An 18,580-nucleotide genomic window follows, 5' to 3' on the forward strand; every position below is an offset into this window, starting at 1 on the left:
CAGTTTTCAGGCACTGAAGACAGATTTATGCTGCATGACCTGTGACTGCACTTTCCAACAATATCATAGGGAAACAATTCTAGCCCTAAAAACCTTAAATTACAGGATGTGTTTTGCCATGTTGAATATACTTTCCACTTTGAAAACGTTATGAGTCTGACTCTTGGAGTGTCTCTTTAGAGTATTCCTGAATACCACACTTTGCTGGTAACCCCCTTCTCAGCCTTTCATCAGAGACCTTTTTCCTTCACTCTAGACTTTCATCAGGGTGGAGGCAAAATGTAGGTGAGACTGGTTAAAATTGTGCTCAACAGAAATGGGAGGAAAGTTGGGAAATCTTCATTTATGAGCTCCCAAACCATATTGTGGCTCTTTTTACACTGCATCGTTTCACATGTTCTTTCTTGAGATATTCATTCAGAAGGATCCAATGATCCTGGGAACATGCACCACTCCTCTCCTGTCCCTTTCCTACTTGCCAGGTTACTTTTTGTAAGGAGGAAGAGAAGGCTTGGGAAGGCAATGAACAGTTCTACTAAGAAAATTCTTGCCCTACAAAAGTATGATTACTGAATCCTTAGAGTTCAGCAGGGTAAAAAAGGTACACATTTAGGGTGGGTTTTTTGTTGTGTTGTGTTTTTTTTTTTTCTAAGCATGACACTTACAAGGATCTACTATATTCAGTTATCTCATTGAGGAAAGCAAGGAGTATGAAAGAAGCAAACATTTTTTGAGTTTCCCGTATCGACCAAATGATAGCGAAGTCTGTACCTATTGCATTTTTGAAAATAAATACTGTAGCTAACTGATTATCTCTGTCCCAACAGATAGAATTGGATATATTGTTTTAAGGAGAACTATATCAATGTAACCTTCTTGCATACCAGCATACCGCAATCTCAGGAAAAAAAAAAAAAGCTAAGAAAATTCAGAGATATATATCTCTTTTTTTTTTCCTTATCTTGCAAAAAAATAGAGCCAGACTGAAACACGTGGTGTGCAGGATCTTGTGTTCTACTGTAGGTCCAACGCATAATGTTAGAATTCGCATATCTTAGCTTAAAGAGAGTGAATATCAGGAAGCATATGTAGGTAGACAGTTTTTTTCTTGTTAGTCTTGAGAATAAGTTATGCTTTATTGAAAATGCACAGAAAGGAAAGAAAGTTTATGTGAAACAGGAGATGATAGAAACCTGGCAGAAGACTTTACTGCTGGGGTCACAGGAACTGCTGAAATGAGGAGCATTTTGCTCAGGAAGTCAGAGGGAGTCCAGCCAGTCAAACTTAATTCCAGAACACGATAAGTGCAAGTCAGGTATATGCTGCCTTTTGTGTTCATGTTCATGAAATATAGTTCTTGCACAGGGGTTTCCAGTTTTATTGATGGAAATGTGTCTTTGATTCTTAATGTTAGAACTTACTCTTCAGTTTAAGTGTGGTGGAATTTTCGGGTTTCTTTTTGGGTTGTTTTTACAAAGCCTAATAAGCACTGAGAGTTTTTTTTCACGTTCTACAGCTGTAGCAGGTTAACTAATTAAGCTGCTTAAACTATGAAGAGAGGTTCTCCAAGTGGAGATCTCAATATAATTTAAACGGAGATTGTCCGTTCCAGTCTGTTCTACTTCCTGTATGACTAGTAGCCGAACATTGTGATTAAAACAGTCTTCTGATAGTGTTGGGATTTCTTAGGCCATGAAGCAAGGTTGAGAATGCCAGCAGAAATATAGAAATGAGGCACGAAGCATTTAATTACATTCTGAAAGACATAAGAAAGAAGTGGGCCTACGCTGCCACTAGATGGCAGTTAAGTATTTTTAATGGACTATGCAAGGCACTTCTAAGTTATTCTCGGGGGTCCTGAAGGTACTCTGCAGTGTGGATATTTATTTATTTATTTATTTATTTTTAGTCAGAAAGTGGTGGCTTTCTGGTCATCAATAAGTTAGCCTGTGAAAAGGACGCACATTTACCACGCTTAATCTGATCAGGGTTTAGAAATTGGAGCGTTTCTCAAAGATAGTAAAACTTTGTCCTAAAAATAGCAAAAATTCCAAAACATTGAATGTTTGGAAAGCCTTGTTCTGTCACTGTTAAGATTTTTAAAACCTGTGAAGGGAACATATATAATTTGTTCTACAAGACTTCTGGATGACTGTCTTTGTAATGGTAATTTAAAAGTTTTACTGCTGAATTACCACTGTTTAAATAAGAGGTCAGTTTTCTGTTGGATATGAAAGTCATTTCTTCAACCATATCCTGAATCTTTTCCATTTTGTTCTGATGAGGGAAAGATTAAAAAAAAATTTAAAAAATATTTAAAAAGTGCACCTAACATCATTTTTATCAATTAGTTGACATATGTAGAGTATAAATCATAGACTTCAGATTAAAAAAAAAGAGTAGTACAATATGTCAAGCCTGTGTGGTAGAAAAATAAAAGCAATTAATTCTCAGAATAAATGTTAGTATTTTGTATTACATCCACACTTCACAATACTTGGATTGACTTCCGTTGTTTTGCTTGAAGGCAGTGTTTGCTTCTTTAAAAGGAGCAATACATTGGTATAATTTTCAGCAGAGTGACAATAGCACATTTTTGCACTCTTCCTCCTGGCAATGGTAAGACTAAAATTTGTTTTGTTCTAATCTGTGCTCTTGATGTTAATGTCAAGATGAAGTTTTTCTTATGTGCTCATTCAAATTTGAAAGGCTGCTTATTCCATTTTTCCTTTTTGATACATGATATGCTACTTCCATTATAGCTCTGAAATAACATAAATATAATAGAATAATTTAGGGCTGAATAGACATTAGGAGGTCATGCTGTCCAACTCCTTCCCCACCAGCAAGGCTAGCTTACGTGTTTGATGGTTTTTCTCAGGATTTTGCTCATCTCCATGTATGGCTGTATGGTAGTTCTCATCTGTACTTTCAGCTTTGCCTGGGCAGTGGTAAAATGATAAGTCTTGCTACATTTGTTGTGTTGTTTTGATAACAGATTAAGAAGATGAAAATGTGTGCTCTAAAAGCACATATATTTCCTGTGAGTTACTCCTAATTTAAACTCTGTGTACTTACAGGCATTGGTTAAAATTCTCAAGAAACTGCTGTTTGAGTTCAAGTGGTTCATCTGGTTTCATGGCTTCTACATCACAGACTTTTATGAGAATACGGTAGAGTGTAAAACAAATTTTGCATCTAGTAATTATAATGAGCATTCTGCATTTTCCATTTTGACTATGCTTTGTACTTGGTCACAACCAGACTGACTTTTCTCACATTTTAGGTACCAGCCTTAAGGTTCAGGCAATACCAATGCCTGAACAGGGGACTTGCAAATTCTGTCTAATGGAAGATGACTTAGGATTTACAGACTTCCCTTTCTTCTGTCATTGATGGGAAAACAAGAAGAAATGAAAGTGAAACTAAGAAACTTATTTCTTTTAACCAGAATTACTTGGTGGTACCTAAAATCCTTGGCTATAATGTGAGACTCTATTCTTTCCCAAGAGATGAATTTTTGTGTGGTATATGGCTTGGATAGGAGGAATTACCTTTTTCATAAAAATGTGTCTCTAAAGAGTAGGTCACTGAAAGAAAATTTCTTCTTGTGCCATTCCTAGCAGGATAGACTGATCTCATTTGTCAAGTTGGCTTAACCTATCTGAAAGACCTCATCCAGTCAAAAATGAGCTGTGTTCTAAAGATTAAATTCTTTTATTTTTATCAGCATTGAAGATCAGCTGCTATTTTACAGTGGTCTAGATTCCAAAAATTTCTATAGGACTCTCTGTGTGGAAGAGAGATAAGAAATGCTTTTCATAATAAAAATTAATATTTCTTTAATTTAGAAATATGCAGAATTATTTTTTAAAATACAAAAAAGAAAAAAGAAAAACAACCACGGTATATTGCCATACTTGAATGAGAATTTAAAAGTAAAGCTGAGAATTTCTACTTTTTGGATAAAAAACCAGACTAACCACTTTAGCTTCTACTTACAATCAGATCAAAAGATAGTTATCATTAGGTTCTCCATTTTAAGTTAGTATAAGTTAAACCAGTAAGATCACTTTTTTCTTTACTGTATTTTTAAATAATTTTGTTGTTGTTGTTCTTTAGAGAATATGCTCATATTCAAAACCCAATACTACTGATAAAAATTAACCCACCTATTCCTGAATGTTTAATTTCAATATTCACCTTTTCCTGAAGACAAATGATTTTTTTTCTAACATCCTTTACACCATAAAGTATTTACTTAACCTCCCAAAATGTAAAGCTCATCTTTGATGGCTTCATTGTAGTTGATTGTTTAATGTTCTCTCACCCAAGATGAGACAGCTTTACATTTAATAGAGCCTTCCCGCTTTCAAAGAGTTAGAGAAGCTGACTGACCTCCAGCCCCCTACCCTCAGTATGTTCATGGATACATTTGTGAAGACTCTGATTTCTCCAAGCTTTTTCTGTCATGAGCAGGAGGCTAATATTTCAGGGTACTGAAGGGTATTCATCCCTTTCTACAAAGATTTATTCTTACTGTGGATATTTCTTGCTGCTTATTCCCTGCTGGAAGCCTGAAACAAAAGCAACATGTGAACCTCCCATTTTGTGGTCTGGCTGAACTCTTGGATAAAAAGGGCGAGTACCATGTAGAATTATCATACTCTGGACAGTTGTTTAACAAGCTGTGGTGAAGTTCACCTGGAAAATCATTACCTTTTTTTGATCTCTAGTGCTGGACCATCAGGAGAAGAAACTAAAGGTGTTCTGAGTCCTTCAATTTTAGATTATTAATGTTCACATTTTGGGCAATAGAATCCTTACTGTTATTTCTAGCAAAAAATCTAGTATAGTTTCTGTATATAAATAACACAGAAATAATAGAATGTGGTAGTTTACACTGTGACTTCTTCCCAGGTTACCAGTCAATCTGAAGTTGAATCAAAAATCAAAAAATGGCCTGGTGTGAAAAAGTTCAGCTCCTTTCTCTAGTATGCCAATGTAGTAATGTTTGAGGTATGCCAGATTTTATTTTGTGTTTTAACCGAATGAGAGGGATGATTGCCTTGGCTTGGATACATGAGAAAACTACTCAACACTGTTAGAGATAAAATACTTTATGACAAATGCAGATGATAGAAGAAAGGAGGTGATTCATCATGTGATAGTAATTTCAATAAAGAACCTAAATAGTGAGCAGAAAATAAATACAGAACAGTTTTTATCCCAACTTAAAAAAAAAATCCAACTCTTAAGGTGCTGGCTGCTTATTGGATTGTGGGCATAAGTGGCTGGGTTTTAGTTCCCTCTGCATCTGCTAAAAGACCCAAGTGCAGCTAATTTTGTTGTAGGAGTCTCTTTGAGATCAACAGCAGAACACCTAAAAAGATGACAGAAATAGGCAAAATAAGGCTATATTAAATTAATAAAGTTGAACCCTTTTTTTCCACTCTTTTCTTTCTATACCCATTCTCATTTACATTCTTGTTTTACACTGAGTAAGTGACAGAACAGTTAAACAAGTTTCTGGGCTAACTGAAGTTACATGGAAGGGTAAGCCTTTTTTGAAGTCTTCAAGGGTGAGTGTCAGGAGGATGGAGCCAGGCTCTTCTCGGTGACAACCAATGATAGGACAAGGGGCAGTGGGTACAAACTGGAACACAGGAGTTTCCACTTAAATATGAAAGGAGACTTCTTCACAGTGAGGGTGACAGAACACCGGAACAGGCTGCCCAGGGAGATTGTGGAGTCTCCTCTGGAGACATTCAAAACCCACCTGGACACATTCCTGTGTAACCTCATCTAGGTGTTCCTGCTCCAGCAGGGCGATTGGACTAGATGATCTTTGGAGGTCCCTTCCAATTCCTAACATTCTGTGATTCTGTGGTTGTTTACTGCTGTACTTCTTCATGCTTCTCTATTAAAGATATTTCATATATGCTAGGAGAGGAAGCTGCAAGACTTAAGGAGGGTTTTTTATTGTGGTATGTTGTTTGGGGTTGGTTTGTTGTTGTGGGGGTTTTTTGTTGTGTTTGGGTTTTTTGTTGTTTTTGGGGGGCTTTTTGTTTTGTTTTTTAAAGTTAATCAGGTCCGAAACTTTCTGGGCAATCAGGCTGAAAAATGCCATTTGTGCAGGCTAAAAGTAATATTAGGTAAGATTACAGTAATTATACTTACTGCTGTATAGCTCCTAGAGTGGACAGTGGTTCTGTGAGATTTTGTCTTGTCTATAGTTTACAGAAATTCTTTGAAGGTTCCTATTGTAGCAGAACTTGCAGATAACCTAAGGTTATATTTCAGCTCAGTTAAGAGTTGTACAACTTGTAGAGAGAAAACTTTTAATCTTTGATGCATCTCAAGTTGGTTTTTGGTTTTTATTTGCTAAAATGGGAACTGTAAGGAACTGGAATCTTATCCTCTGAAATGCACTTAGCCGAGGGCTAAGGAATTCAAACTGTTCAGCAACAGAAGTTTCACGAAACTGAATCTGAACAAAATTTTTTTTCTTCTGCCTTCCAGCTTTAGAAGTTGGCATTTGTAATGCATGTGTCTTTCTTCAAAGGTCCATGCTCCCTGCTGATCCTGTTTTACTTGAACTATTTGAATTGCAATAATTAAAGATTTCTGCATGTTGGTGGGGGTTTTTTGTGTAGTGATTGTTTTGTGTTGGGTTGTTTTTTTTGTTTGGTTGGGTTTTTTGTTTGGTTTGGGGTTTTGCTTTTTTTCCCATGCTAGATTATGATAAAACCTCTTGGTTGATTAGACATGTTCTAGCTCTTATGCTTAGGAAGAGCTAAATAGTCGCAATGCCAGCACAGTGCAGGCTGGTGTAATCCATCTGTTGCAGCGCGTCACTGCGTGGGAGAATAACTCATGTCCATCAAATAAAGTTTATCACTTCAGGCAGAGCAGTGATTTCTACTCCAGGGCTTGCTTGCTCAGTGCTATCCTGGGGAGCTGTGCATCATGTTTCTTTGTGGCTGCAGGAAGAAACATCAACCATAGCTTAAACATGTCTCCTTTGTCCCCAGACATGCACCTGCAGTATAATAAAAGCTTCTCAAAAAGTGATTTGATGTCATAGTCTGAGGAAGAAACTAGTATCCGATACTAATTTTACTCCTTCAGCAGTTCTCCCTGATGCTCTTGGCAAGTTTGCCAGCTTTTGACTCAACTTCTACTACCGCAAAACTAGAATGCTGCAACACGCTTTGAGGATCAAGTGAAACGTGAGAGTTAGATGGATCTTATTTTGCCTGAACGCAAAACAAGTGTCCATCAGTACTTCTCATCTGACAATCCCTCTAGCACTAAAAATGCTCGTTAAAATGTTGTGTTTCCTTTCTTAAGGTTGATCTGCAGTTGCAAGAAGCAGCTTTGAAAACAAGACAGCTTTAAAAAGAGAAACCTTAATAAAGATCACATTTCGCTGAATTCAGTTCTTACTGTGGCACTACTGTCTGGTATTCGGTGGACGTGCGTGCTCAAAAAGTTTTTGTTTCTTATAGAAAAGAGGCATTTATTAACAGAGCAGTTGGGAAGAGCATCCTTCCAAGTAACTGGGTGCTGCTAATACCATCGGTTGTTGACTTATTGGAAGATCTGAGGGGTCTTTATTTTGCCATCTTAGTTCTGCATAACTGTATGCTTCTATGCCCTGTGCATGCTTGTAATCAGGTAGCAGCATAGATTCTGAATCATGAATTTTGATGTAGAGAAACTAAAAGGTTAATGTTTCTTGGGGAAAAAAAAACAAACTAGTATAATCCTATCATTTAAATATGAATTAAACCCAGAGAGTAAATTTCATGACACTAAGTGACAAATTGCTGAAAATTATCAAACTGCTGATGCAGCTTCTTGGCTTGTACTAGTGTAAGACATTAGCTTCTAAAACTAAACAGTAATGTGTCTTTATTTTTCAGTTATTTCAAAATTACCATTAAGAACTGCCATTATGTTTATTGTCAGGAAAAGAAAAAGACATGTTATGGCAGTTCATAAAGTATATAAGTGAATGCAAGTTGAGATATAGTTAACTATATAATATATATGTGGAAAATGAGACCATATATGTATATAATGGTATTTCTATAATACATATATATGTGTGTATATATATACATATAGACAAGGGCTAAATTTCACAGATGTGTGAGTGGTTTTTTGCCTGGAAATTTAGTTATAGCAGGGTCTGTAGGTTTCAGTCACTCATCTGAGAAACCAGGACGTCAGACTCAGTAGAGAAGATAGCTGCGATCTGAGCTTTTACATGTTTGAAGATCCTGGGCACGTTCTGTCTATATAGATCAGCTTCATGCTAGGCATCTGATGTACACATGTGGAAAACATGACAAGACTGGAATGAATTGGAGGTAATGTATGGGATTTTGGTACATGTGCAGATGCAAGTTTACAACCTTTACACAGTAAAGCCAGTATTCCCAGATCAGTTGGATACTGTACACGCACAAGCCTATCAGTGCAACACAGACCCAGTCAGTCCAGCAGCCCCAGATTAAGCATCAAACTCATTGCACGTGGAACATGTAAAACATGTTCGAGAAATGCTGGCACCATTCTGTAGCCAGACACTTCTGGAACTTTTTTGCCTGCTCAAATCTTTCAGGCTCAAGTCACCTGGATAAAGCAAGGCTTAAGCTTCCACCTTTCTTTCTTTCTTTCTTCACAGAAAGAAGACTGTTCCACAGTACCTGGGTCATGGGTAAGAACTCTAGGAAAGACAGAGTTCCCTCACGTCTCTTTTAAACCCTGTAGGTTTCTGCTGTGGAATTATCCTTTGGATTAAAAATGAAGCTTCTTTTCATTATGTGTATTTTTTAATCTGGGTCTTCTGGTTCTTGTCAACAGCTTTAGACCATCTTTTACATGTGTGAAAAATTAAGTCTTCCTTACTTATTCTTCTAAGAAAACTGTCTAATTTTCATTTCTAATTGGACTTAGATATCTTTCAAATTTCCTTCCTTCTTGAGGGTAGTGGAAACTTCCTGTGGTGTATTGTTTGTTTAATACAGCCCTCTCTGATCTAAAGGAAGACTTTAAACTTCTTGCTAGAGGAAACACAAATCTAATTAAACTAGTCTGAGAGCATCTTAAAAGTAAAAATTAAAAACATCTCTGTCTAAAATATTTACTGAAGCATGTAAATACTGGGGCTTTTTTTTTGGTTTTCATTCATTTGGTTTTTAAACCAAATAAATCTAAAGTATGTAATTTCCTCCAGATAAATATTTCTACATTCACAACAAATCTCGTTCATTCATAATATGCTGTTTCTGCAAAAACTAGGCTATATTGGTAAATCTTAGGTAACAACACAGTAGCAAATCACCAGATTGTTTGAAATGCTATCTCTCAAGGACAGCAGAAGAACTATTCCTTCAGGCAAGGGCGTGAAAAGTCACTTTAATTCATCAATACATTTTGTGTTTCTTGTCTGAATTGCTTAATCATCTCACTTGATTTCCCATTTTTTTTAAACTTTAAAAAATTATCTTGTAAACCTGTGAATTCTATCTAGGTTTTTCCTGTAGTTGAGACAGAATTTCAGGATTCAAGGATTAGCTCTTTCTTGTGAAAAATCGTATCCAATCTCCTGAGTAAATAAGTTTTTAAAACAGTGAACTGCTCTGAGATCAGCCATCATTAAGGCAAATCTCTTCAGAACCCTTTAATATTGTTTCTAATCCTGTTGGCTTCAGTTTGTGGCAGGAATGAATTTTCCAATTCTGATAGAATTGGGAAGCTGTATCTGTCATAAAACCCTCAGTGGAGATGAAGTGGGAGCTTAGGAGAGTTACAATCTAGGGCAAATGGATTTGTTCTCAAACAACTGAAAACTGGTGCATGGACTTAATGATCCTAGGAACACATTTCTTTTGATAATGTTGCCTTTTGAAGAATTGATAGGCCTTATTATTCTATTCGCAGGTGACTGGTAGGGGGATAAGAGCAGATGAAATGAAGGGGTAATATAATATTCTCTTTCTCCTTTATAATGAAGTTCTTGAACAAAACTGTTGCTGTTACAAAGTATTGATTTGCTAAAGGAGACTGAGTTGAAGCACCACGAGTAGTCTGTAATGGAAATTACTTTTTCAGCCTTTTTTACTTGTTATAATAATGTTAGTATTTCTGCTGTGTTCATTCCTTCACTATTCGTTGAAAAGCTTTTTTGATGTTGCTTTCTCTGTTGTTCATTTCTCTTCAGAGTTTGGTATGGAGTCCTACTTGTAATCCATAACTTGCTGTTCAAACTGCCATCCCAGAAAGTTCAAACAATGTACATTTTGATAAAGGTGCTTCAAAATCAAACAATATTTGATTTAAATAGAGTAGTTTCTGTTCTCCTTTTGGGATTGCTTTAGGACAGCTGGGAAAATCTAAGACACACATGAGATTGAAATTTTATGTTTGAAAACCAATTCTGTGCAGATTTTTTTAAAGTATTAATTGACATATATTTTATTAATAGTCCCCAGCTGGAAGTTACAATTTTATTTTCCAGACAGAAAAATGACTTTTAAATGTTTCATGTGTCAAAGGATGAGATGAAAAATGTTGTCTTCCTGAAACAAATCAAAGCAATTAGTATGTCAGGTATTTTATGTTTATTTGTAAGCTTCTTTACAAAACCTGTAAAATCTGAGTATTTGAAAAATTTCCTACAAAGTAAACCTACAGTCTCATCCATGGAGCTTATGATTTTAGAAAAGGGAACAAAAAGGCACTACGTAACAGTGGTGCTGTAACTGCTCGGGAAACCTGTTGCATCACAAACTTACTTTAAGTAAATGCTTGAAGTGCTGACAAATATTCTGAATTTAAAGAAAAAAAAGTACTAAAAAGTAAAGGCATACAACTAGAAATTACTATGTTCTTAAAAGATTTTTTTGTCGTGAAGTCATGTCTGTTCTATCTCTTGTTCAGCTTTCCTGAATATGCACAAATGGCTATTCATGGACTGGGTTACTTCTTTTGGTACTTTTTGATAAAAGCACATACCCATTAACTTTAGTACAGTTTGTAACTCATGTTTGTTTAAAAATGTAGGAATTACCATGCCATTTAAGGCTAATGGTTCCTCTACTCAGTCTACAGCAGACAGGATCAGATGCTTCAGAAAAAGATACAATAAATGTGAAGCTGTCAAATACAGAATAACCATTCCAGACAGAAAGCTTTTCTAACCTTATTCCTTCACAGTCTGTCACTTGGCAGAGGAGTTTCACATATTGGGTGGGCGGAAAGTTCTCCCTTAGTTTTTTCTTGCTTCTTTTCCTTCCCAAGCATGCTGGCTGGAGAACAGCATAATTACTCTGTTCTGAGAATGGCTGGTTTTGAAAAGTACGCATTTGTTATGTTCTGCATTCCTAATCTGTATTGTATCATTAAGGTGTATATTGAAACCCAACGGTCAGTAGGGTGCTGAGTTTGTCATGCACAGTGCATCCATTAGAAGAGACACTTAACATATTTTCAGTTAACAGAATTAAGTCAAGCAGTGCCCTTCCCACCGCCATGTCTGCATGCCCATGTGTACACAAACGCGTGCAGTACGTTTGCTCAGTGCTTGGCTGTTTTCTTGGTCAGAGTGTGTGGGGGGAAGGATGGGTTGCTGCTGATTTTTGGTTTTGCAAATATACTCACAGTCTAAAATGTGCTCATACTAATGAAGGTAGATTCATACTGAAGCAAGTCATTTTCCTAAGCTACCTTCTTCCATGTAAGATGCAGCTAGCCAATACGATACCTGTTTTTAAAGGCTTGTCACAACTGGCTTATTTCTGAACATCTGGAATACCAATATTCTTGACTAATTTTTATATATATATATAGTGATGAATGTTATCTGTTTAGTGCTTAATGCTTATTTGTTTTCTTTCAAAGGATGATATTGAAGTGAAATCTGAGGAGCGTGGCAGTGTCATCCAACAACTTGAGCAAACTATTGAGGATCTGAGGACCAAAATTGCAGAACTAGAGAAACAGTTCCCTGCTGCGGAGGTACAGACTGCTGGGAGGGAGCAGGGAAATGAGCACACGCACACAGTCTGCAAAGAACTCAGCAGTGCGACTCTTCAAACGAGCGGAGAAGAGAATGTACCCAGGACTGTGTCACAAGCAAGATCTGTACAAACATCACCAACGGAGGATTATTTAACACACACAATGCCTTCAGACAATGCGCTGCCACAGCCACCCCCACCACTGCACTTAGAAGGGGGCAGAGGTGTAGGACTGACTCAGAAATTGCCAGCTCTAGAACTACAGCCCACGTTTTGTTCTGAAATCTCTTTAATTCTGTCACCGAAGCTAATCTCGGTGCCACTGGATGCAAGCCAATCAGTACAGAGTATGCCGCAGTCACCTCTTCCAGAACCCAAAGTTAATTTGTCCCTTACGTTTGAAGGAGAGACTGAAACGCCAGCTTCCTGTCAGCCTCTAAGTACTGTAGATGTGACTTGTAGTGAACATCTTCCTTCTTTGCCCCCGATGCCCACATGTAGCCTTCCCCCTTCACTGCCAGCCACCGAACCTGCTGCTCCCTCATCTGGAGCACATGGCCCTTCCATTGCCACTTCCACGTCCATGACAGGAGTACCCCCACCACCACCCCTGCCCGGCTCAGGACTCCCTCCTTCTGCTGGCTCAGCAGTGCCACATCTGGACCACTCCAGGCCAGGCATGGTACCACCCCCCCCTCCTCCTCCTCCTCCACCTTTCCCAAGTGGGGAGAAGTTGATGCTGCCTCCAGCCCCTCCTCTACCATGTGCTGGGGTCCCACCACCACCTCTACCACCACCTTTGCCCGGAGCAGGAGTCCCACCTCCTCTTCTTGGTTGGGGCATCCCGCCTCCCCCTCCACCACCACCAGCTTTACCTGGGGTTGGTGTGCCTCCCCCACCTCCTCCTCTGCCTGGCCCGGGAATGCCACCACCACCCCCAGCACCACCTCTCCCTGGAGCAGGACTGCCACCACCTCCCCCACCTCTGCCCGGAGGGGGCATGCCACCCCCTCCTCCTCCACCGCCTCTGCCTGGTGCAGGTGTCCCCACTCCACCTCCTCCACCACCTCTGCCTGGTGCAGGTGTCCCCCCTCCACCTCCTCCACCGCCTCTGCCTGGTGCAGGTGTCCCCCCTCCACCTCCTCCACCGCCTCTGCCTGGTGGAGGTGTTCCCCCTCCACCTCCTCCACCGCCTCTGCCTGGTGGAGGTGTCCCTGCTCCACCTCCTCCACCGCCTCTGCCTGGTGGAGGTGTCCCTGCTCCACCTCCTCCACCACCTTTGCCTGGTGCTGGTGTCCTTCCACCACCCCCTCCTTTGCCTGGGCTGGGGATGCCACCTCCAGCCCCTCCACCTTTGCCTGGAGGAACACCACCCCTTCCAGTGCCAGCCCAGGGTAGCTCCTACCCAGCAGTCCCGCCAGGCTGTGGGTTTCTTCCTCCTCCATTACCATCTGGTTTATTTGCAATGGGGATGAATCAGGAGAAAGGGAGCAGGAAACATGTGATAGAGCCTTCTCGGCCAATGAAGCCTCTTTATTGGACAAGAATTCAGCTCCACAGTAAAAGGTGAGTTGTAGAGTTGTGAAGAGAGTGGTACCTGCACTTTATGGCTGTCCTGGTAGTGTCGTATGATATAAGCAAAAGCCTTATTTACTGCTTGGCAGCTCTTTGAGAGAACCTTGGTGTAAACAGGATGTTATTTGTAGTTGGATATGTAAATGGAGTGCCCATTTTACTTAATGTGCACAAACTCCGAGTAACATTTGCACATGAAAGCTCTTTGAGGATAGTGTTTTCAGCTGTCCTTTGGGGTTACATACCACCCGTTGATCAGAGATCAGGGGTCACTGTGTGCCACTATAGTGTTCTGTGAGATGGTTTTTAAAATCTCGTATTTGTGCTTCCCCTCAACTTTCAAGACAGCATTTGTCTACCTGGAGCAGCTTGCAAGTTTTAATAGTGTCTTCCCTCTAGATGAATGTATGCTGAACACATTTTATTCACCTCTTTCCTTTCCTCCAGTGACCTAGCAATCTTTTTCTTTTTTTTCCCCTCACTTTGTGTACTCAGAAGGCAAATTCGAACTGCAATTTATTTGCATGGTAGCATAAAACTATTCTGGTAGCCTTTGCTTTGATATGGCTTTGATACACTTGTTTTCAGTTGTCAGTGCTTTTTTTTTGTTTGTAAAATATCACTCTTGATCATGAAAAGAAGTTTATTAATCTTTATGTCCCTGAGTACTGATTGTAAAACCCTTCTGATACTATTCAATGATTAATTTCTTCTTTCTTTTCAAGTTCTTGCCACTGTCACACAGGTGGTCTGCAGATAACTATTTCTACTTCTTTGTGTCCATGTCTGTATGTTTTATAGCCTATATACAGCCTATTTCTATTCCTATGTATGTAAATTGGGTGAATCACCATTATTGTGTGTGAACAAAGAAGCAATCAAAGTATAGGGGAGAATCAACAGTATGTCCTGTCAAAATGCTGCTAGTAGAAGTTAGGCAACAACTTTTAAATTGCTGATATTTTATTTTCTTCGTTCCTCCATTTATGACCTTATTTAGTCTGACGTTGCCCTACATAGGTCTTTTGCTTAACTTTAGAGATTCTAGTGCTTCACTTGTGTGGGAAAAAATTGAAGAGCCTTCCATAGATTATCATGAGTTTGAAGAACTGTTTTCTAAAACAGCTGTTAAAGAGAGGAAGAAACCCATTTCGGACACCATTACAAAAACAAAGACTAAACAAGTGAGTACTCATTTAATTTCAGATCTTTTCTAGGCTGGTTTTTACATAAAGACAGATTTTTGCATGCAGCTGAGATGAATTTTGCCTTGTGTGAAATTGTTACCATATATATATATATATATATACACACTTTGTAGAAATATAAGAAAATAAGAGAATGTAGGATGGGTTTCAAAGGTCTGTGTGTTAAAGACTGAAGATTTGTTTTTTTATAAATTACTTTTCAAGTAATTACTTTTCTTAAAAAAACCTTTGCATTATCCACCTAAAAATTAACAAAAATAAAGCTGAAATAATTGGGTGCATATATGATGCTTTTGTTCAATAAGCAGCATAAAAAATATTCTTATTAATTTTATAAATTAAATAATGAGGTGCATATGAATTACCAGGACTTCAGAGAAAAATTATGTTTAAGAATCGAAGTCCTAATTTTATACCAATCATAACAGTTCTGAGATGTGCTCATATCTAAAATTAATATAAAGTTTACACATACAATAAATGACAAGCACCATTGAGAAAATCAATCAAATGGGTTTCTTGGAATGGTGTACAATGAAATAAAAATAGGAAGCATATTTTAAATGTAGAAATTTAAACTCTGGTATAAGAGAACTGAATCTGAATATTTACGTGACTAGAGAGCTGTAAAGTTCTTGGTATCTCTGTGAAAATCGAATTGTGATGGTATGATAATTAGTTTGTAATTAAACTTCTTAGAATACTAAACAGAAGTTAAAGTTCTAGTTTTATCTCACCTTCACATTCCTGTACTCAATTCAAAACTATGCTGTTCTTCCCACAATGTTTTAATATACAGGTTAATGCTATACAATTTTTTTTTTCCATGTTGGATATACAGTAAGACTCTTCAAAATCTCCATGCAGTAGATCTTATGTTTGAATATGACCTCTCCACTTTTCCAAGTTCTGGAGATCTTGTCCCCACAGACACACTTTGGTTAGCAATATAAACGTACAGGCACTCTTTACAATGCCGGCAACCTCTTGCAGGCAACAAAACTGGTAGTGGAGTTAGGATGGTTATCCCAAGATGTTGGATAAAACCTTTGTCTGGACAGAAGGGTAGTTCAGCCACAGTTGTGTGGATGTTCTTCATGTACCTGTGTGTTGCACCGGGCCACACTCACTGGGATGTGAGGAAAGGTAACAGTGCTGCTGCCGCCTTGCCGTCCTGCAATAAATCTCCAAAGTGCAAGAACTTTGCGTTTCTTCCCGCTTCTAGAAAAAGCCCCCTTTAATGGTTATTCTTAACTAAATTAGTATGATAGCTCTTTAAATAATTAAAAAAAAAAAGTGTGCAAAGGTATTTTTTATGCTTTGCCTATGAACTGTTGGTCTATTCACATTTCATGAGGTTTGGTGATGCAAATTTCTAAACAGAGTAGAAATGACAGCTGTTTAATTCTGTAACATAAACAGTGGTTAATGACAGACAGTGATTATGAATAAACATTAGATGCGGTTTTTAATATTAAGTATTTATTTTTCTTACAATGCCAAAAATTTAGATACGTTCTCAATAAATAAACAAAATGTAGATAAAACTAAATGAAAATGACTGATAATTTTTAACTTCTTTGAATAGAACAAGTTGTTTGTGACAGAAATTTCCACACAGAAGTTTAAGGCAATTTAAGTAGGTGCCGTCATCTAGAACAAACATTCCTGTGTTCTCTTACTCTGGTGGTCAAACAAATGTACTGGTCTCCAAAAGAGGGAGAAGTTGCCTAATGGAAAAGTCTGATTTGTTGAACTATAGTATCTGGGGGAAAAGATCAACCAAACAGATAATCGTGGGCTTTCATTAGAACTATAACTGGAGCTATGGTTTATTGCAGATGTCAAAGTTAAATGTTCATGTGTGCAAATCCAGTTTGGGATTTTCATAGTATTGACATGAGACAACTAAGTAGAGCACAAATACATTCTATGTATGCCCTCTCAGCAGTTTGGAATGCAGGCCTTCATTTTTTAAATTCTCTTCATTTATACCGCAGTAAACACTTGGATAATGAAGTCCATCCATGTTTAGCAGAAGAAGCAGTTATTTGGGGAAAGCACGGCTGTAATTCCACAAGTATGTTTTTATAGGAAGCACCAAGTGCTGTTTAAGTGGTTTACCGATTTACATGGCTTCTATGATAGTTACGGGTGTTGTAAAGATCTTACAAATGGTGTTTCTGTAGTGATTTTTACAGGGACGTGTTATGCAAAGCAGATGTGTTCTGTCACCTGTTGAGCTGCGAAGGAGCGTTGTACGGAACAGAACCAGGACCCACAAAGCTCACTCTGCAGCTTTCCAGAAATGCTCTAGTCTCACAATTGGTTTTCCTCCTTGCATTGATGTGCAGGTGTGCTGAGTGGATGTATTCCTTAGATGGCCTGGATGTAAAATATGAGCTACACTGGAAATAGTAGTCAGTAAAAAATGCCCAGATAACTTTCAAATGCATAAAGTATTTGGTACTCTATGTAAACATCTGATTTTAATTAAAAAAGAGTTTTTATTGTAAGCTGAAATAAAAATGTGTTTACAGAGGAGGCCACATGATGGGGGCAGGGGGAAATTCTAGCTAATCTGAAGAAAGACTTGATAGTTTTGGGATGTTTTAGTGGGTGAAAGATTAATGATTTAGGAGTATGCTGCTGTTCTGCGCACAGAGCTATTTATGTTATATGCCATAGAGTATATGCATATGTTTGCTTGTGTATGTATATAGATATGCATGATTTAATTATTTCTAAATGGTGACCCCTTTTTAAGTGATAAAATTATCTATATAGTTGTGGGTTGTTTGGTTTTTTTTTAAGTTACCAGTTGAATTAGTTTCACCCTAACCAAATATTGATTCTATTTTTTTTTTCCTTGGCATGATCATCTGCAAACAACTTCATACAATATAAATCAGTAATGCTTTAAAAAAAAAAAAAAAGTTACATCTAGCACTGAATGAAGACCACATTAAGATCTGCTCCAGAGCTTTAAAGTAGTAGAAAAAATGAAGTATTAACATTTATTTGTGAACACAGTTGATTTTATTCTCACTGTCTGTCATTTGGTGCTATGGCAACACCTACGATTTATTTTGCTCTGTTAATATGTATATGTCGAATTCTCAGCTGCTGTAAATGTGTGCAGGCTCACTCAATGAGAATGCCTACTAAATCTTCAAATAATATCCTTTATGGGCTCTATTATAGGTGGGGCTGCCATTGCTACCTATTAAAGTGGTCTGGCTTTCATTATAAGTCCTTGTAGTCATAACTTTTCCCAAATTTAGCTCTTTAGGCTGCAAGTTTTGTTGGGTTGGGTTTTCCCCCTCCCCCCACATTGGGCGTCTCCTTCATTTTGCCAACTTTAAGAAAAAAAAAAATCAAAGTCTGGTTTTGCTCATGTCCACATAATTTCATAGGTTTGAAATATGGAAAAATTTTATGAGATACAAGTCTTGTTAGTTATGTAAAGAGTTTCTTAAATTTTGCCACTCTACAGGCTATATCTCAGTTCCTGTTGCTCAGGAGAGACTTCAGGTATAATTCTGAAGATTTTTTTCTTAGCCTTGTACTGGCAGCTTGGAAAACCGGGGCCAAGAGGAGAGAGGCAAAGGAAGATTAAGATGTGTAACTGGGGAGCGAGTGAAGAACTGAGGAGATCTGACAGGTGGAAATATAGAGCATAACAGGTCTGATTCTGTGTCACCTCTTATGCTGTCTAAAGTAATTTCTCTCAGAAACTTGTTGTGAGCCTGGAGTATTCTTGAC

General features: G+C 38.0%; 1 protein-coding gene across 1 annotated transcript in view; it reads left to right on the forward strand.

The window, feature by feature from the left end:
• Positions 1-18,580, forward strand: part of FMN2 (formin 2) — a 155,906-nt gene that overhangs the window by 41,590 nt on the left and 95,736 nt on the right. The window contains 3 exon segments of the mRNA XM_065632449.1: positions 8,696-8,728; positions 11,914-13,598; positions 14,647-14,791. Of these exon segments, the coding sequence (XP_065488521.1) occupies positions 8,696-8,728; positions 11,914-13,598; positions 14,647-14,791 (1,863 nt within the window).

Source organism: Caloenas nicobarica, chromosome 3 (assembly GCF_036013445.1).
Source record: "Caloenas nicobarica isolate bCalNic1 chromosome 3, bCalNic1.hap1, whole genome shotgun sequence".
NCBI classification, from domain to species: domain Eukaryota; kingdom Metazoa; phylum Chordata; class Aves; order Columbiformes; family Columbidae; genus Caloenas; species Caloenas nicobarica.